At 42.6% G+C, this 19,429-nt stretch overlaps 2 protein-coding genes across 8 annotated transcripts in view; both read right to left on the bottom strand.

The window, feature by feature from the left end:
* Positions 1-1,710, bottom strand: part of VPS13D (vacuolar protein sorting 13 homolog D) — a 101,284-nt gene extending 99,574 nt beyond the window's left edge. For 5 of the 6 annotated variants that reach the window (XM_068158468.1, XM_068158466.1, XM_068158471.1 and 2 more), the window contains exon 1: positions 1,584-1,710. The gene's annotated coding sequence lies outside the window, so the exon portion shown is untranslated. Of the gene's footprint in view, positions 1-1,089; positions 1,167-1,583 lie in introns of all 6 variants that reach the window. The other variant, XM_068158467.1, reaches the window with a different exon arrangement.
* Positions 1,711-2,126: 416 nt separating this feature from the next.
* On the bottom strand, positions 2,127-19,429 carry LOC137451177 (tumor necrosis factor receptor superfamily member 1B-like). Of its 2 annotated transcripts, none has more exons than XM_068158465.1 (10): positions 15,815-19,429; positions 10,620-10,704; positions 8,453-8,581; positions 7,857-8,006; positions 6,926-7,013; positions 6,654-6,847; positions 5,821-5,895; positions 5,428-5,465; positions 4,732-4,999; positions 2,127-4,071 (listed from the first exon to the last, which is right to left on the bottom strand). In XM_068158465.1, the coding sequence occupies exons 1-10, from the start codon at positions 15,866-15,868 to the stop codon at positions 3,773-3,775; spliced, it is 1,380 nt and encodes a 459-aa protein (XP_068014566.1). In that variant the 5' UTR covers positions 15,869-19,429; the 3' UTR covers positions 2,127-3,772. The 2 variants fall into 2 exon arrangements, with proteins under 2 accessions (XP_068014566.1, XP_068014565.1); XM_068158464.1 differs by having other exon boundaries at positions 6,926-7,019; positions 15,815-19,428.

Raw genomic sequence — 19,429 nt, 5'->3', positions numbered from 1 at the left:
AAAGATGTTTCACATTTCTATCTTTGTAAAATTTCTCAGCTTTTTTTTCAAAACCAGCAGTCTTATTCCACATAATGAAACCAAAGCATTCATATGTGTGGGGCCACAATCTTACCTTACAGGCTTTAATTCTAATGAAATTGACCAGAAAGTTGAAGTTCAAACAGAAGCAAATACACTAATCCTTGTCGTGTTATCCTTTAAAATATCAATACCTAAAATAAGAAATCTATGGCTGTTAGGAGCTAAATCAGAGGAAAGATCCTGAAGAAACATTCAGAAGCACTGAACAGGGTGGTATCATAGTATCAGTCAGGGTTGGAAGGGACCACAAGGATCATCTAGTTCCAAGCCCCCTGCCATGGGCAGGGACACCCCACACTAGAGCAGCCTGGCCAGAGCCTCATCCAGCCTGGGCTTAAACACCTCCAGGGACGGGGCCTCAACCACCTCCCTGGACAACCCATTCCAGGGCTTCACCACTCTCATGGTGAAGAACTTCCTCCTCACCTCCAGCCTGAATCTCCCCACCTCCAGCTTCATTCCATTCCCCCTAGTCCTATCACTCCCTGAGATCCTGAGAAGTCCCTCCCCAGCCTTCCTGTAGCCCCCTTCAGATACTGTGACTGAAAGCCTCCAGTGAATTAAGTTGTCATAAGAACTGTAAGTAAACTACTTCCTAAACCTAAGCTTGTGGTACATAATAAAAGCTATTTATGAACCTTTCCAATGTTTTAAGGGCTTTACATTTGTACCTTTCTAGTCCACTGCTGTGGCAGCCAAAAGGAAAACAGAACACATTTTCTATGCCAGTGGCTTGATATTTTGTTTAATATGCAATGACTAGCAGGATGAGAAACGAAGTCCAAACCAGGACCTCGCTCAAAACTGGCCCACTTTCTCTGGAAAAAAGATCATTTTTTTTCAACAGGGAGGACAAGACAGGCCCTGAGGAAGCGAGGCCAGCGACAGCTCAAAGGCTGCACAGCAACGAGGGAAGCGAGCTGGGACGATCTCGCCTGTCAGTGCGAAGGAAGACGGGGGGCATTTGTCTCAGCGCCCGGTTACACGAGAAGGGCGGGGAAGTACCTTCAGAGCAGTCTCCCTTCTCTCCCTTTCCAGGCAAGCGAACACATCGTGGGGAGGAGGACACAGACAGGAGAGACCTGTTGGCACGCAACGCGTGGCGGAGCGAAAGGTCACCTTGCGCAGAGGCGGCCGGAAAGAGCCCCAAGAAAGCCACGGACAGGCCGGGGGCAAGCGGCCTGCGCCACGCGGGGAGGGCGCCTGAGGGGCACCCTGAGGCCCGGCCGCAGGGCTGAGAGCCAAGGGGGAGCGCTCTCGTCCGCCGCCCCGAGGCTCAGGGACGAGGGACCGTGCGAGTGCCCCTCGCCCCCCCAGTGCCGGGGCGGCGGGGCGGAGCCCTGCGAGGGGCGTGAGGCAGGGAGGGGCCCCTCAGGACCGGGCCCGCGCCATGCAGCCGCAGCCCAGTTCGGATCATAAGGCTGACGCAGGAGGAAATGACAGTCAAGGCCCGGGGCCAAGGCGGCATCACCCCACGCTCCCACGCCGCCGGTACCCACCTGGGCTCCCGGTGGCAGCCGCTCTTGGACAGTGAGCGGGGGTCGGCCGGCCGCACGCCAATCGATTCCCGGACAACCGACCGGGGGACGCCTGGGTAGGGGAGTGCCGAGCTATCGATCCGCGCCTCCTCCGCCTCCTTGGGGCGGGGCCGGATAGGGCCGGCCTCGCTGCGCCCCACCCCGCAGTCCCGGAACAGGGGCATCGCGCTGGCGGTAGAGCTCAGCAAGTGGTCTGCGTGTCTGGGAGGCCTGGCTAGAAGCGCTCATGGGGCCGGGGTCTTCCTGAGGGGCCCCTTACAGCAGCCGTCGTGTAGCGCAAATGGCAGTAAAGTTACGACTTTGTTTATCGGCGGTGAAGTGAAAGAGAGGCGTCTCTTGATCAGAGTCCTCCTCAGCACAGAGCCTATGCACAGAGCTGCCCTCTTCTAGTGAGGTGGTAACCAAAGGACAGAAAGGTTGGGAAAGCAGCATCTCAACCTATGTAATTAAAGAATCGCTCCGGAAATACGAATTTGTTTACTGGAGAGCTTAGAAACTGAAATGTAATTACAAAAAGGCTGGCTTTTATTTTTACTTTTTATAAGCAGATGCAAGCACATTTTTCCTATGTGAGCATAAAACTTGGATTGCTTTCTGTCATGCATTTCCATAACTTGGAAACCCAGTAAGTTAACTGCTGTAGCAGGAGCCTCCTTTTAAAGTATTTGTGAAACTTCAAAACTCTTTTTTTTCCTTCCTCAGTCCCAATTTCCAGCTCTCAGTCCCAATACTGAGAGCTGACATGACAGTCACATACTCGGTACAGTGCAAGAGTTTGAAGCACTGTATAAAAGCACGTTCTTTTCTTGCCTGAACACTTCAGTTTTGCATGCCCATTGTCAAAAGTCCTTTCTGAAAATCAAGTACATGTTTAATACATATTTAATACAGTTGTAAAAGGTTTCTGCAAAGTAGAATTAAAGATCTGTTTGCTGGTTGTCAGTTTCTTTTCATCACTTTTGTGAGAGTTTAAAACTCAGATGTTTACAATCTGCATCCCTTCTGTAGCTGTAGAAGAAACACTATTCCAGAATGGTCCTTTTCAGTCTAAAGCCTCAGAAATAACTGTTGCATTTAGTTTTTCTTGAGGTAGAGTAGAGTAGAATAGTCATTTGGAAGTAAAATCATCACCTAGTACACCAGGTTGTTTTTGTGGTGCAGAAGAAAGAAGTTATGCCTACCTGTATGACTTCATTCAAATGTAATTCAGATACCACATGGCAAATTTTGGTTGAATATAGATGCCACAATTGTCAGTTCAGTCATACAATTAAAATATAATTAGAGGAAATGGGATCCTAAGAATTGCCTTCCAAACCCAAAAGACACCCACTTGGTTCAAGGAGAACCTCTGATAAATTTCTGTAAGAGGTTGTTGAATCTTTAGCGCCAAGCAAGAGGTGAAGGAGAACAAGATTTTCTGGTTCTGAGGTTCCAGTCAATTCCACTTTTAATAGATTAAGACATCAAGAGAGTCCTTTCCTGAGGTCAATGGGTGTTAGCTAGCTGGCATACATATTCACATGGAATACTCACTGGAACTGGGGCCTATGGTTAACCTCAGAAATGAGGTCAGAATCATATTAAATCAGGACATGAAGATGACAAACTTTAGAGCTGTCAATAAAAGGTACTTACTTCCTCCTTCAAGATAACAACTGATCTAGATTTTCTTCTCTAAAATGAAATCAACTATATACAGCTAATGAAATGCTATTCTTTAAAACTAATAGTTGTAATCTACTAAAAAAGGTTCCTGTAAACAATTTAACTCCTTGATGTACCTATGATTGATTTGAGAAGTTTGGTCCAATAATGAGCACAAGCAAGACCAGAAGACTCAGGAGAAAAAGCAAAGGCATCAATAGTCCTTTTCAAATCTGTCAAGTCTCTCCAGGCTATGGGAAAGGAAAGGGAGTAGTTGGCCATTCAGTTTAAAAGCAAAAGCAGTCCAATTCTTTTAAACTGCAAAGATCATTCTTCAGGTCAAAGCTGACAAAAGAGATCACAACCCTCAAAGCACCAGTTCATATTCATCTGAAATTCAAGTCTCTGCAGAAAGGCCACATTTAACATAATGTTTATTTCAGAGGGTAAGGAGTTGTTTCATTGTATCAATCAATATACGATCTTGTAATCTGTCATTTCTTTTAACTGTTTTTCATCTTCACATCTTGAATTCCTTGAGGGAACTTCGTTTCCTCCAGAAGCAAGTCTTGAAGTAAGCTGCCCTCATTTCCCACTGAGATCCGGATTTCAGTTTCATTTTTCAAGAGGTTTTCCTCTTTTGAAAGGGGAATCTTTTCCCCTGCTGGGGAATGCTTGGGAGTGTTGCCACAATCCATACTAGTTGAACTAGGCTGTTCTGGGAACTGGGAACTGCAGTCTGGACTACACACTTTAACAATACAAGTCACATTCACCTGCGTTCCTCCGTTACCAGAATGTTCTGTCAAATAAACAGAAAACACATTAAACATGGAAGAATGAAAGCCAGAAGAGGCTGGTTGGATTGGGAGGTAGTGTAGTTGCCCCCCCTGGTGATGTTTAAGGAGCCTGTAGATGTGGCACTTCAGGATACAGATTAGTTGGGTTACAGTTGGACTCGATGTTAAGGTCTTCTCTAGCCTTGGTGATTCTGTGATTAAAGTTCAAAGAGACACTAAATGTCTTCTTGCTTAATTTAGGCAAGCTGGTGGAGTTGGTGCTGTATCATTGTAAGGTTTTTTGATACCATAACATCTGTGTGTCATCCCCAAAATAAAAACATTAATACAGAGCCCTGGCTCACAGCCAACTCCTACCCAGCTGTTACTATTTCAGCTGCTTTTGACAACGCTCTTTTCTCACTGCTGCCTTTGGCACTTACTCCCACTCACAGGTAAGAGCTACCATCACACTCATCTCCTAGTCTGCAAATAATTTGTTCCCCACACACTCTACTGTCTCAGGCTGACAAAACAATCACTTTTTCTTTTCCAAAGTTACTAAATACCTGTCTCTGAACATGAGTCTGGTGTTTTATCCTGCCATTTAAATTTCTGCTAAAAAGACTCATAACTGATAATCAAATTTCAAGAGGTTCTGCATCATTCTGATACATTCTTACCTGAACTTGCAGAGCTGTGTCTGTCTCCGCTGTGAAGCTTACAATGGTCTACATTTGAATGTTGCTGCTGAAATCCTTCTGTTGCTTTCTTTCCATTGTTGCTACTTATTACAGTGACTCTTGCAGATCCGATTGAATTATTTGGGGAGCTGCTGATGGACCCAGGTGTTTCCAAGAGATGATGTTCCTCCTGCTCAGAACTGCTGGAGTTTTGCAATCCTGTATTTCTTACTTTTTTGTCATGCTCTTTTTCTGTAGGGGAAGACGACTGGAAGATTGGCAGAGAAATGTTTATCATTAATCTTGTCAAACAAACACTGACAAAGAACTGGTCAGGACTTAGCTAAAGAAACCACTTGCATAGTGATGACTCATGGTGTTCAACAAAATGAACCCTTCTCCTGAAGGCACCTGCAGTACTTCATAGACTACCCAGGGAAAAAGACTCCCAAATCCCATCTGCTGAACCAGAGCTGTGTGTTATTGCTAATAGCGCCTAACATAGTAAAGATGGCACATTATGTGGGTTAGATAAGGGACAGCTTGCACTCTAGCTTGGGGACCAAACCACCCCATTCTCATTCCTGTGGTACTTCTGCTGTGTAGTCTTCTTCTACTTGTAATTTGGAGGGGTGCCTGATTTCTGTGCAACTGCTAAAGAAATGGAGAAGGTGAACAGGAAGGAGTGACACTCACCAAATCTGCTTTTGTAGTTGAGGGAGAGCATACAGGGGCTGCAGGGGAGAAAAGACAACTCATCAGCACCCAAATTTATTTGCTCAGGCCGCTCTCTTAACTCACCTGACTGATATCCTCTGCTCCTGGAATAATCTCCAGAGGTGACTTAAATGTAAGTAATTGCCTTGTCCTCTTGAAAAAAGATAAACTAACTCATATGTTATTAAAGACAAAAGAATCTCCACATTAGTGGAAATACATCCATATCCAGCCACCAGAACAGCTTTGAAGAGAGATAGCATCTTCTAACACACTAATGTCAGTTAACCACTAGGCTCAAATCAGTAGGAAATAGGGTCATGCTCATTCCAGTACCTACAGATCTGCTTGTTTTCACTTCATGAACCTTACCTTTCTTTTTGTAGACTAAGCAGAATCCCAAACCAGCAATTATCAAGACCAATAACAATGGCCCTGCTACTGATCCTGAAAATAAAAAAAAGATTAAATTCTTTAGCAGGTTGATCTGACAAAAAACATCTAATTGAAAAGAGGTAAGTTTTGCAGTTTTTCTGGTTTTGACTACAGAAGCTAAATTTAGAAGTATCAGCTGTGTCTGACATTCACATGTGATGCCTCTATTCTCAGACATCAAAGTCTCATTTCAGTCTCTGCCACTTCATAAAATTTGATTCTTCCTGTCCTGAAAAGTGAGGACAGACTTTCGGTTTCAGTCACAAAATATATCTTTCCAGGATAACAGGTTTATTAAATACAAGGCTAGATAGCCCAGAAAGCTCTTACACAGACTTTATGGACAGGTTGTGAAGAGGAAAGAATACATCCACACTTGTCAAGGCTAGGAGGACTTCTTGTCTCAGGAAAGCCTCACAGAAGTCTCCAGAGACCAGGATGTTTATGAAGTCAGGTTTGCCTCAGTCCAGAATCTAAGATACAACCTCTTCTCCCAGCTCCTCATGGCAGCAATTCTCAGGCAATGCCTTGCAGGGTCTAGTTTGGGCCTTTTTAGAAATACTTCCAAATTTACAAGGACTGTGGAATGCACTCTGGTAGTGCAGATGCATAGGTAAATACACAACTCACTCCAAGTAGTGTCACACTGAATTCTTTCCTCTTAGGTTCTGTTTGGGTATAGTTCATTTGTTGTGGTAAGAAACTGAGAACTAAATGTCAGCTTGTTCCCTATCCAGACATGAATGACTTTAAATGGGTTAATAGCTTACCAATGATATGAGACATCTCAGGTACAGAGTTTAAAATGACAGGTTGAGTTATTATTTGAGGCTGATTGGAAGCTGAGCTTTGGCTCAGGAGCAGGTTCAAAATAGTGTGAGGTAGAGCTGTGGCAACTGCTGTTCTCGAGTCACTGCAAACAGTGTCATTGATGCTGCTTCCAGGAACTGCCACTGATTTACAACTGCAAGGAGCAAAACGAGATGTTAGGAAAGAAAGCAACTCTGTGCACACTTAGGGTTAGACAGAAACACTGACTTACACTGTGTGTGGTATACAGCTGGTAGCGTACGATTCCTCATGTGAAAAAGTGCCAGGAGGACAAGGTGTACACTCTGTGTCTGTGCTATCTGTCCCTTCAAACAGAGAAAAATCTCCAGTTAGTCATCTAGTGAGAAACAAGAGTGAATAAGCAAGGTCTGTGGTACAGATCTGGGAAGTGATAGAGAGGCAGTACACAAAATACAGTTTGCAACTGCCACGGGAGAGATTTGTTTGAAACATCCAACCCAAACAAACACCTGACATTTAATCAGCTGTTAGCCTGGTTCCCTTGATAGTAAAAACCCACCAAGAGTTTAAAATGTGGCACTGCAGAAAAAGTGGAGGTTTTTCACCAGTCCCTGAGGACTGACCACCTATTCCACTCTGCAGAAGTTCTGTATCTTTTTTTCTTATTTTCTTAAAAACACACAGTGTTCTGCCTCTTGGGGTACTATTTATCATCTGGAGACAGCTACATTATCAGTGGTGAATTTCATCAGCTAATAGCAACAGATGAATTCTGCAGGACACCAAGAAGTCACCATTATTTACTGTAAACAAAATTGAACCTGAAGCCCCATTTCAAAGATTTAAGGAGGAGCTAAGAGGTCTTGAATCTAAATCACCTGTTAGAGAATAAATCACACAGTAGAGCAAAAAAGAAGAAGATTAAATTAGAATGGGGGAATTTATCATATATGGTGCTAACAGACTAAAGGATGTTCTCCCTTTGGAGATGCCTCTTGAGAATAGTTGCACTAATTACTGCCTACCTGCTAAGGTAAAGCTGGCACTAAAAAAGAATGCATAACTGTATCACTGTAATTTACTGAGTTGGAGGCAGATTCAGAGATATTTGTGGGCTATTAATGCAAAAAAAAAAACCCTCTTCATGTGGTAAAACTCCTGTGTGCTGAGATTTAAATTACCTCTCCTGGAAACTCTGTAACCTTTTCCACATTTGCTGTGCACTTGACATATTTTGCAGTTCTCAGATATTTTCAAAGTGCACCACTCATTGGGTGGGCAGCTACAGATTCTGTCCTGTGACTTAGTGCATGCTTGACTCTGCACAAATCCTGGTTTTTAAAACAAGAATAAAGCAAGATGGTATTAGCAACATTTAAAATCATAGCCTGCAATGTTTCAAGTGGATATGAGATTATGTTCAAACACCACAATGTTACAGCTTCTGGCTAGTACACCCTCCTGAAACAAATATCATATATGCTCCAATATCTACATTTGCAGAAGTGGTTCCTCTCTCTCTAGGAAAAGAGAAATTTGCATCTGTATAATGCACACTTGAAACTCTGGACCTGCAGTTGCATTCTATGGTTATTATAATCACAAATATGCACATCTGGAGGCCATACTAAGATTTGTAGCTTATGCTGATCATGCAACTGCATTAAAGTGATTGGAGACCTTACTACAGACATTTTCATACTGTAATTGACCAGCTTTGGAGCTGCTTGAGCAGGCTGTTAGAGTCACAGGTGCCTCTTTAATAATTCAAACCTACCTTTCCTGCAGGGTGGTGAGCAGGCAAAGCACTGAGGAGATTGATTCCAAACTGCTGTATAGGTATTGGGTCTACAGGGACTGCACTTTGTGTCCGCTGTGTGACTGCAGCGCTCTGTTCTATATTCACCTATTCAAAACAAACCAGAGAAAGCATCTCATTGGTGAAAAACACTAGAAAACATTTAACCTTAGTTTCACTCTTAGCTGTAGAAACTCCTTCCCTTCACAGGCACTGTCAGATTGGTTAAGGTATACCAAGCAAGTCTTCATTTAAAGGAGGACTGCATGTTTACAAAGGGAAATTCTGATTTCTTTTGTGCTATTCATGTTTAACCCCTTTTCTTACATTCAATTCAGTGCATGTTCAAAACAAGGTGGCCTCTCCTGAACAAAACCCCTCAGCACATACTTAGATGCAGCTACCATAGTACATAAACCAAACTTTTTTACCTGCATAAGATCTGCGTTTTGTGGTGAAACACAGGATAGTGTTTCATGCTGAAAGTCAGCTATGTGCTAGAATGATGTGTCTGGGTGAGGCCCTGACTACCTTTACAGGCAGCAAGTGGAGGAGGCATAACAAAGTATTACCACAAACAGACCTTCAGAACTTCATCACTTGTCACTCTTGAAGGAACACAGGCTCACTCTTTTTCCTTCACCCCTTCAGCCAATCATTGTCAGGCAGTCCTAACAGATCTAAGCAATGAGCTCCTGAAGCCATTGGCATCCCACACAAAATCAAAAGTTGCCAAAGGTCATTTCCCCAATGTCTCTCAGAAGCAAAAGAGTTTATTGCAGTGGTGGGAATAAGCAAATAGGAACTCCAACATATCCATTCTGGAGGAGGGAAAACACCTCAGTTGCCATTGCTTTAAAGAAGGAAGAAGACAGAAGTCAATGTCTCATATCCTGTACAGAAATATCCAGGAAAACATCCTCAGAAAGCAGAAATAACACTAAAAGAGTCGTTGGAGCTCCTGGGAGAATCTGTGTAATTCAAAAGAAGGGGCCCTGGAAGTGAACCATAGAAACTATTTCCAAACACTTACTGGCAGCTTAAAAATTCTATCTTCCACATCCTGCTAATGCTTTAAGCTTCAATGTTTGATAAACTCTAGTAAAAAAAATTCAGATTCACAAAAGTAAAGATTTTAGACTTCCGACAGCGAGTCCAGAGTTCGTTGATCCAAAACATTAAGACTAATGAGATGCAGACTGATCATATATTCCACAAGAGAATAAAAGTTTCATCTGTAAACTATCATCTTTCATCTGCTGTGTTTTTACCAAAGGAAGTTTGTCAGATCTATCTAGACATTTGCAGTTAATTGAAGCAACTGTGGCTGCTTCAGCATAAACTGATTTCCTGTCTGAACTTCCGGATCTCTCTGAAAAGAATTCAGCATTTGTGGAGACGGATTTTGTTAGCTAAGCACGTGATGACAAAAAGTTGGCAAGTTTTTGCTGTGTCTGATGGAATAATATGAGGGCAGCTTGCTGCAAAAATTCTGTTATGAAAACCTTCACATGGCATTACTACCCACAAAAAACCAAACCCACGCTCCCACGCTTCTGCAGTCAATGACTTCTGCTAACACTAATAATTATCACAGGAGCACAAGACATCACATCTCAAAGCACATAGCTTCTGTGCTTCATGACCAAATATAGGTTTACCTGTCCAACAGAAAACCCCTTATATAAGGGATATTACCAAAGTACAGAAACTATGCTCTCCCCAATGCCTTGGTTTACACCATATTTGTTATTAGCGGGCTTGGGTCTGAGATGTGTTGCCTGATTTTTGTCATTCCCTTTGTGAGCTGTTGCAGTGTTGATTTAAACATACTTTGATCAAAACACCAAGCAAAGCTGTGCTACTGAGAGGTCAGAAGCCTACCTTCTGATAGGCCCCATGCAAATTGAAGTTGTAAGAGAATTCCAATTCTGATGGACTATGGGTCTCTTTTACAGACAATTTTACAGTCAGAGCATTTTATTGTCGTCCAGCTAGAGTGCAATGCAACAGGAAAAATCTGATCTGGTTTTATACATCTGATGCTCCTCAGAGGTATATAAAAAAAATAATCAAAATGTAATATGTTCATCTGAAAACTGACTGAATTTGGCTGTGTGAGGAACTAGTTTGATTTATAACCTACCTGGAGGGCACCGGCGGCAACATTTATTAAGTCCTTCATCATAGAATTCAGTGGTGGGATTGTTGCATTGTGCAGACTGTAGTTTCTAGGAGAAATGAATGGAAAAAAATGAGTCACAAATCTATTCTGACCCTAGAGACTCAAAGGAGACAAAGACTTAAAGATCAGTACCATTATAACCACCTTCCCTTCCAAGACACTGATGTAGGTCTGATGAAACAGAAAGCGGCAGATGCTAAAAAGCTGAAGGAGAATGCACAGCTTATAAGCTACTTGAGACCATTTAGAGGTTCCTCTGCTATTCTGTCACTTACCTCATATAGCAGGTCAAATGCAGAAGAACCTGTCATGAAATACAGTGTACCTAATTTTCTGCTCACACCAATCAGCACTGCTCAGTGAATTTAAGGAACAAGTGTCAAACTATCTGAGGACCTGCGATCTGTTTTCAAAGAGAAAAATATACTCGCCCCAAGGAAAAAGGCTGATGTTAGATAGTACAAGTGTAGGAGTTTCCTGCTAGACCAGAAAGATGCAGCTCAAAAAGTGTCTGACACTGCTCAGTTTTCTGCAGTCTAAAGAGACTGCTCCATACACAATCTACACACATTTGGAGAAGTACATTTAAAGTATTATTAATAGAGAAATCAAAACAGGAAGGACCTCTTTGGAGGCCAGTAATGAAAACATCCTTCCTCCTTACTGAAAATACTTGTTGATTATCTATTGTGTCTTCACATTACTGACAAAGTCCACCAACACTTCCCACTCTCACCAACTGCTGAAACATTTTCTTATGTGGCTTGTTGAAATAATTTTCCACTGTATATCAGAAACAGGATCTCACCCATCAACTCAATGGGCAGTGTCAAAATGAGCCTTTCCTGAAAATGCGAAGGCCAAGAAACACCTTCTTGAGTTCAATGTTCATTACAGAAAAGAAACGGAAGGAGACTTTCAGCAGAAGTTTCACTGCTCCTCTTTAAAACCTGTGAAAGCTGGGAACGCTGCCCAGAGATGAAAACAATTCTGATCTCTTCTGATCAGTCAGTTGAGTCAGAGACTCAAACCAGGGAGACTGGGGGTGGGTTTCACGAATACCAGCCCCATTCTTTCACAGGCAGATCAACAAGAAACTGGCATGTAGCAAACTGAAGAATAAACTTTAAAAGACGCTTTTAACAGGCTAGAAACTGTGATGGGGTGGGGAAGGATGATCCCAAAAGAGAAGAACATTCTCCTTAAACATTAGAGCAGGTGAATGAAGAAACAGCTGCTGAGCACAAGCTGCATTTTTCCGTTCTTTTGATGAGAAGAAAGGCAGCTTTGCAGGAACCGTGATACAGCCTTAGATGTCTACTTTGGCCTCCAGTTTTACTTTCCAGTACTGAAGGCTTATTTAAAGGGAGATTGCACAAGGATTGAAGATTCTGAGGCAAAACCAGCTTCAACATTATCAGTTTAATCATTATAACTGAGAATAACAACCAATTCCAAAAGAAAAACAAGGCTTTTCCATGTCTTCTAGCTTCAGTAGTAACTGTGGACTTGGTGTAACGCCCTCACAGGATGGGCAACAATAAACTACACCACTTGCAAATGTGAGCTGACACTCAAACCTGATGAAGGAGAAGGGCTTTGCTCTCATCAGAAGTATTTTACATTTAAGCTACTTGTTTATTAAAAGAGGAAAGATCAAGTGTTGTCACCCCATTTTTGATCAACTTCATCAAAACAAACACTTGAGAGTCTTTTTACATCATAAAACTTCACTGCAAGACCAGACACAGGAAAAAAAGGAAAAAGGAGAAATTCAATAAACTGCATCACAAATCCTGGTGCTGGAGAGGCTTCCTGGCAAAAACTGTTCTTATCCTCTTGCATTGTCTGTTAAAAATACTGCCCTGTGAGTTAAAGGCACAGGAAAACCTGTTGGTTGCTGGGTTCACATCTATTTCTCTTAAGTTGTGCTTGATACCATCTCCCTGAAATTTTATCTGATGAGCCTTGGTTCTCAGGGACACAAAATTGACAATTTCTTGCCAACTGTCTTCAAAGAACATTATGGGAAGCAAAAAGGGACTTGTAACTCACTTAGACACAATTTGTATACATGCACAAGCTCAACTTTATTTGCACTGGAAGCAGGCCATTCATTTCAGCAGTTCCTTCCAATGTAAACTACTTTAATCAGATCTGCCAAGGCCAGAAGTTAAATCCTCTACTTTGTCATAGAAAGCATAGACTTTTTACTTGGTATAAAACTCTTCCTAGATTTCTTGGCTACAAGAAGATCCCAGTTTTCTACCCATCTCACCCATTATATGGTCTGAGCTGGGCTACTTTGGACTTAGAGATTGATGAGTAGGGGCCAGACTCTATTCCACAATCTTTGTATTTTGTTACTCTCTATCTCCTGTATGCTCTAATGCTGTCTTCTGCTTTCACTGGGGTGTGGTGTTCCATAACCAGATCAAGTGAAGGAAAACTAACCTGATGCTGCCTCTTTTGCATTATAGCTTTGGAACTTCTCCGTTCAGGTAGGGGTGCCTAAGAGCAGCAGACTTTTAAGATATTTATACAGGCAAAATGAAGATTTTGGAAGACTTCATTTAATTTGACAGGTACAGGTAAAATGTCTCATCTATCTAGCTGCAGAGGGACAAACCTTATTAAACATGAAGTTTGGTCTAGCTCTTTCAAATGAAGAAATATATTTTGGCACAAAATAGGTAAACAATGCTTGCATTTGACTATACAACTCATTAGGGACACTTTTGCAATGCCTGTGTATTAAGCAATAACTAAGAAGTTACATGAAAAATGTCAGTGACTTAAGAGTCTCTCGCCAGACATCCTGCATTGTCTGAATCATTTTCCCATCTGCACTCAGACACCCAGTAGAGAGGTGATCTAACTTATCACTGGGGAGGAGTGGGCTAACAGCAGCCTCCATTCCAATGGAGGGATTGGTAAAGAATGTGGTGGGTTGAAATCACCCACTCTTCTATATACACATGCACAAGCATTGCTAAAATGCCCTATATCCTACTCACCGCCAGCTAAAACCAGCAGAGAACATGCCTGTATCTCATGATCTTCAGGCATCCAGTTCAGTCTGTGCTGTGTGGAGTAGCACTAGTGAAGGGCCTGTGGGATGTCCCCTCCCAGTTGTTCAGAGGCCAATGGCATATGAGAACCTAACATCTGTACTGAAGTTGAGCACGAGTCATGCAACGCAAAAGAAGAATTGCATTCAGACTTCCTTCAGATTAGAAGGGCTTGATACAATGCACCAACCTGGCTCTACCTCTTGGTGGGGAAGTCCAGGTCTCAACCACTAACAGCACATCACAATGTAATGCATTCCCTGTAGGCAAAATATTAATTAGAATGAACATAATTTCTTTTAATTCCTGCCTTACAGCCTGCTCCTGTATTCCTGGACTTTGTGTGCAATTAAGTTTAAGTATCTTGCATAACAGAACTAAAAGATTAATCTATATATATATATATTAATCCATTCACACAACATTCATTTTCACTTGAGGAGGCCATTTAAACAAAGATATTTAAGCAGGTATTTTAATCTCAGGTCACATGTCTACATTTTTATTGGTCTGCTTTCCATTTTTATTGGTTCTTTTTTCACACAGTTGCCTTCGTCAAACTGAAGCTGTCAAACAAAGGAGTCTGAAGAGGAACTGCATCTGGCATGTAATGTTCTTCACGTACATAAAACCACAATGAAGTCACCAAGGACTCTGACACAGAACTCTGTTTCTATGGAAAGACCTTGGGGTGAAAAGCTACTGTCTGCTGAGCTACCAAACCAGCTGACGACAGGAAAACCCAAAATTCTGTGTAAAATAAATAATTCTGAGGAAGATTAGTTATTAGCTAATGGCAAGTCTCCCCCAAATCAACTGGAGCTGTATCAGGTGGTACCAAGTAAAATCATAAAGTTTATTTTAAAGCTGTTTTCCTGCAAATATCTAAGATTAGGGGTCTGTTAAACCCATCCAACACTGCACTTTACTTCTGTAAAGCAGCCATCCTTGCATTGCCAATCAGATGTACAACTCATGTTCCCCCTGAGAAAACAGTATCCCTTTGCTCCCTGTTAGGGGTTCTACTTCATTGCCACTCACCACCCTAAGATGCAAACATTGTCCCAGGAGAAGCTGGCAGGAGGCTGTGCAGAATATAGAAGCTATTTGCGAACTGCAGAAATCAGAGAAGCGAGTCAAAGTCTGTAGGAAGCCAGAGTATGCTTTATTACAAGTGTATTTGGCAACACACATGGAGCAGGAATACCAGCTCTTCTATTTCAAAACTTCAGGCTTATGTATTCAAAAGCTGGTCTGTCTTCCCAAAGGCTGTCCTAATAAAAGATATTATCCACTAAACCAAGATCTGACACTGACAGTAACAGGCACTGTCAAAGACCGTGAACCAAAAAATCCAGTAAAAACATTCACAATCCAGGACACTGTATAGTCAGATGGAAAGTACTATCACTCTACTAGAGGAGCATAAATACAATCCAAGTCAAACACAGCCCATTAAGCTCTTTGGTTTAAAGAGGTAAAAGTTTTAATTGCCAACCAGTGGCACCGCTGTATGTAAAAGACAACGACCACAGCTGCACCATGCCGGGGTTAGATGTAAATTCAAGGGCTTTTCTATGTACATTTACAAGAGTTTTAGGGATCCAACAGAGCAGGACCGGCTCTTCCTCGTTCAAACACAGACAGATTTACACTCTGCACTTGCCACGACACTCAAAGTGTTTGCAAATATTCGAACAAGCCTGAGAAAGCAACCCATTTCCAGCGACCATCTAGGAAAAAAACATTAGTCATTGCTTTGGGAAGATAGGAAATAACGACAGCCAATGAGAGCAGGGTGAGCTTTAAAGAAATCCTAAGTATGGGAGTGGAGATTCCTCCAGAGAACACACAGAATTCAGCACAAGCAACATCTCCGGGGGCTGCAGGAGCAGTGAAACGCTGCCCTCTCTCATCCCACCCCTATAAGCAGCTCAGTAAAGCGCTGCCCGCTCGCATGGCTCCTCGCCGGTCACCAACAGCACTCTCACTGTACCACCGTGTCCATCCCAGCAGCCACTCGGTCTAGCAGAGCTGGGCAGCTCCCCGCCTGCCTCCCGGCCCTGCAGGACTCCCCGCACTCACCCGACCGCCCGCAGCCTGCAGGAGCGCGACCAGCAGCGCCCAGCGCAGCCCCATCCCGCTGCCAAGTGAGGCGGGGGCGGTCCCGGCCCCCGTTCAGCTCCGGGGGATCCGCCCCACGGCGGGCGCGGCCGGTGTCAGCATGGGCAACGTTGGGGAAGATTGCTGCTGATGGATGGACCGAAGAGAGACTTCAGTGGCTCAGACCCTCGGCAGGTGTAAAGCGGCTCTGCGGTCTGGACTCCTTAGCCCCCAGAGGTGACCTTTGCCTTGGCTGCTCTTTAGCCTTAACACCCCCCGTATTCACTCACACGTTTATTGAACATGCTGCCAGCATGGTTCAGAGAGACCTTAACCTACTTGCAGACCTGCCCTGCTCTGAGCAAAGCTCCAGTCGATTAATGGCTTCACAAGCTCTTGATGTCTCTCTTCCAAAAATGTTTTTTCTGCAACTGGTGTATGCACTGAAACTGTGAACAATGAAACATTGACAGGCAAGAAGAATGCGGGAATGGCTTAAAATCCATGTACTTTTTAGTTTGAAGATCATCATCATTATTAAACCAACCAACTAAACACATCTAGCAGGTTGCAGTGCATGTGAATCACCTAGAAAGATGGTCCAGTAACAAAGATTTCTCTGGTTATAGATTAATACATAGTTAGCTCTCACTGCAGAACAGCCCTCAGCAATCACAGCCAGGTGAGCAGTCTGCGATGCACAAGTCTCTGTTCTCCACAATGAAACAGAAGTTACGCGCCAGAAAACATTGCACTGCCGTGACTGGAAGTGAGGAAAGGGTGACCAGTACTTGTCCTACACAGTTTTTTGTTTCTTCCTTGTGTTTTATGTCAGTACTTGGTGACTTGACCTTCTGTTGCACAATAAGCACTTAAAGCAAAAAAAAATGTTAATCCTGTTTCCTTCTTCACCTCATGTAACAGTTGCTGTGAAATTTGGATCTGAGCAGCAAGAGCAGCTTATCTTGTGAATGACACAAACCAAGTACAAACACAGAAGCACACAGAGAGGATTCAGCCTTCAAGGCTCAGTAGGTGGATTAAAATATACAGCAGCAGCAGCTGGTTTTAGGAATTATTTTATGTTCTGGACTTGCAGATAAGAGTGGAATTCAAGAAGTAATAACACCACTTGATATTACAACCAGGTTTCAAATGTACTACAGGTAGATGAAAGTCAGTGACTAGATCCCATAATGCTGAGACTCTCCCACTTAATCTCTGGGGCTGTGGTTCAAGGAAAGCATGAATTTCTATGGATTTGTTTCTTCAGTCACAAAATCTTGATAACATAACTCCCCTCATTTGTGAGATTTAATGGATAAACAAGATCCAGTGGCCCTACTCCATGCAGACTTTCAAAAAGCATTTGATGAGGTTCCACATGGAAGGTGGTGGGAAAAGTCACAGGATTGGAGGAAAGAATTTGATGAGTTTGCTAAAAGGTTACAGGATATGAAAATGATGGCTGTGTAAAAGGCAGGAAGGAAAGAGCACAGCATCATGATAATTTTTCAGACAAGGATTAGTGGGGCAAGTTAGTAGGGATTAGTGGGGCCAATTCTATTCAATATCTTCATCAATGATCTGGAGAAAAGATCACCCACACAGTGAAGGCAATACTAAATTTCCCCAGAAGGCAAATAAAGCCAGAAGGAGCTCAGAAACATTTGGCAGATGAGTATCTACATCAATAAACACAAGGCAATACATTTAGGGGGAAATAATCTAAATCATCCAGCAGCTATCACTCAGAAAAGCCATCTTGGAGTCATACAAGATGATTCTCTAACCCCATCTGCCTAATGTGCAGGGGCAGCCAAAAAAAGCAAACAAAATGGTGGGCATCATCTAGAGAGAACAAAATAGAAAGCATAATTTTGTCAGCACTTAAAACCTTGGGCCACTCTTCTTCAGTGCGGTGCATGGTCCTGGCCTCCAGATGTCCAGAAGAAAATAGTGAAGTTAGAGAAGATGGGGAAGAGGACAATTGAAATAATCAAGGCAGCGAAGCATCTAATTTACATGACAAACACAAAAGGATGGGAACTCAGCTTGGAGGCTGAGGAGGGTACAACCAAGAATTGTAAAGGCAATGCATCTTAAACCAGCGAATGGTCGCTGTCTGTAACCTGTTGCTTGTGGAGGAAATTACATCAAGTGCTTAGGGAGAAAATTCAAAAGATCTAAGAAAAAAGAATGGCAGTGTGGATAACTGCTAAAGGCTGGGACAAACTAGTCAACATCCTCACCCCAGTTGTGAGGAATGCAAATGGCAGACATTAACTAGGCTCAGGTGCTCTTCCTAAGTAATATCTCTTGCTGTGACTCTCAGAGATGAAATGTTAGGCTTGTACTACTAGTCTGGCCCAAGAAGATGTTTTTTATACCCTTTTTTTATGCCCTTCTGTGTATTCAAAGACAAAAGCCACTGGACCTGCACAGCTGTTAGTACAGGATTCTGTCCAGGGTAAAACTACAAAGCAAGTCACTGGGTTTGTGGTTCCTTTTTTTGACTACTAAGACACACTTTGTCATCTTGCTCATTTTCCATTGTCCTGTGCAAAACTATAGTCAGCACTATTACATGTACAGTTAGCAACATGAAAGACTCACAAGTAGCATAACACAAGCCACCTGACCACAAAAAAGATTTTTAAAAGCCTAGCTATGCAAATCAGCATCACCCTGATGATTATTAGCAATTCTAAAACTAGCAGATATTAACAATGTTATAAGAAATAACTGTTGTGCCTGTGTTTCAGTCCCTCCTTTTTGTAGGGAACTCATTTGGGTGTTTTTTTCCCCTTTTTACAGACTCCACACTGGGCTAAGAATGTAGTTCATGCAATACCCAAATGTTCAGCCAGTTGGGCTTCTGTCAGAAGAAACCATTTTCTAAACTTGCTGATGATCTAAAGCAGTCAAAAGCCACAGAAGTAGAAAGAATGGCCTGAAGTACAGTGGGTTTCAATTAGTTTAACTTCAGTTTTCTGAGTCTGCGTGGCACCTTTTGATCCTATTTCCTCTAGAACACAAAGTCCATGAACTTAAGATTTCTGTTTGTGTTGGAGACAACCAAAATTGTCATCATCTTCAGTCAGGAGTTGAGCCTTTAAGAAAAATAGCAGATGTTGCAAATTACATGACAAAATTGGAAGTATTTCTAATACTGGAATAGAAACAGCATATGAAACGTGGCTGAGTCTCAAGCTCAAACCTCTGACCAGAATTTTCATGTCTAATAGTAGTAATCAGACATAGTTTTTAATTCATTCCTTCACACAGAGAAAGCAAGCTGGGAAACTTGAATTGGCATCCAGATGTGCTCTGAATTTTGTAGATTTGATTAAAAATTGTTTCCAGCATGACACTGGGAGACTGAGGGAAAGAGAAATATTTGACGTCAGCTATGAAGGCAAACAGTTTGGACAATCCTCTCATTTGTTAGATGAACTAGGTTCTAGCACTGCTTCCTTGAACGTGTTTCAGTGTTTTCCATGAGTTTTCAGATAATCTAAGGCACTGTGTTCACCCTCCTTGTCATAGATTCGGCCTTAGTGTCACAGTGGATGTTTCTGTAGCTTCACACACCTC

The sequence above is a fragment of the Melanerpes formicivorus genome, unplaced genomic scaffold (genome assembly GCF_026170545.1).
Source record: "Melanerpes formicivorus ecotype bairdi unplaced genomic scaffold, bMelFor1.0.p_v2 SCAF_39, whole genome shotgun sequence".
Classification (NCBI taxonomy): domain Eukaryota; kingdom Metazoa; phylum Chordata; class Aves; order Piciformes; family Picidae; genus Melanerpes; species Melanerpes formicivorus.
This window is presented reverse-complemented; position numbering and strand designations above follow the sequence as displayed.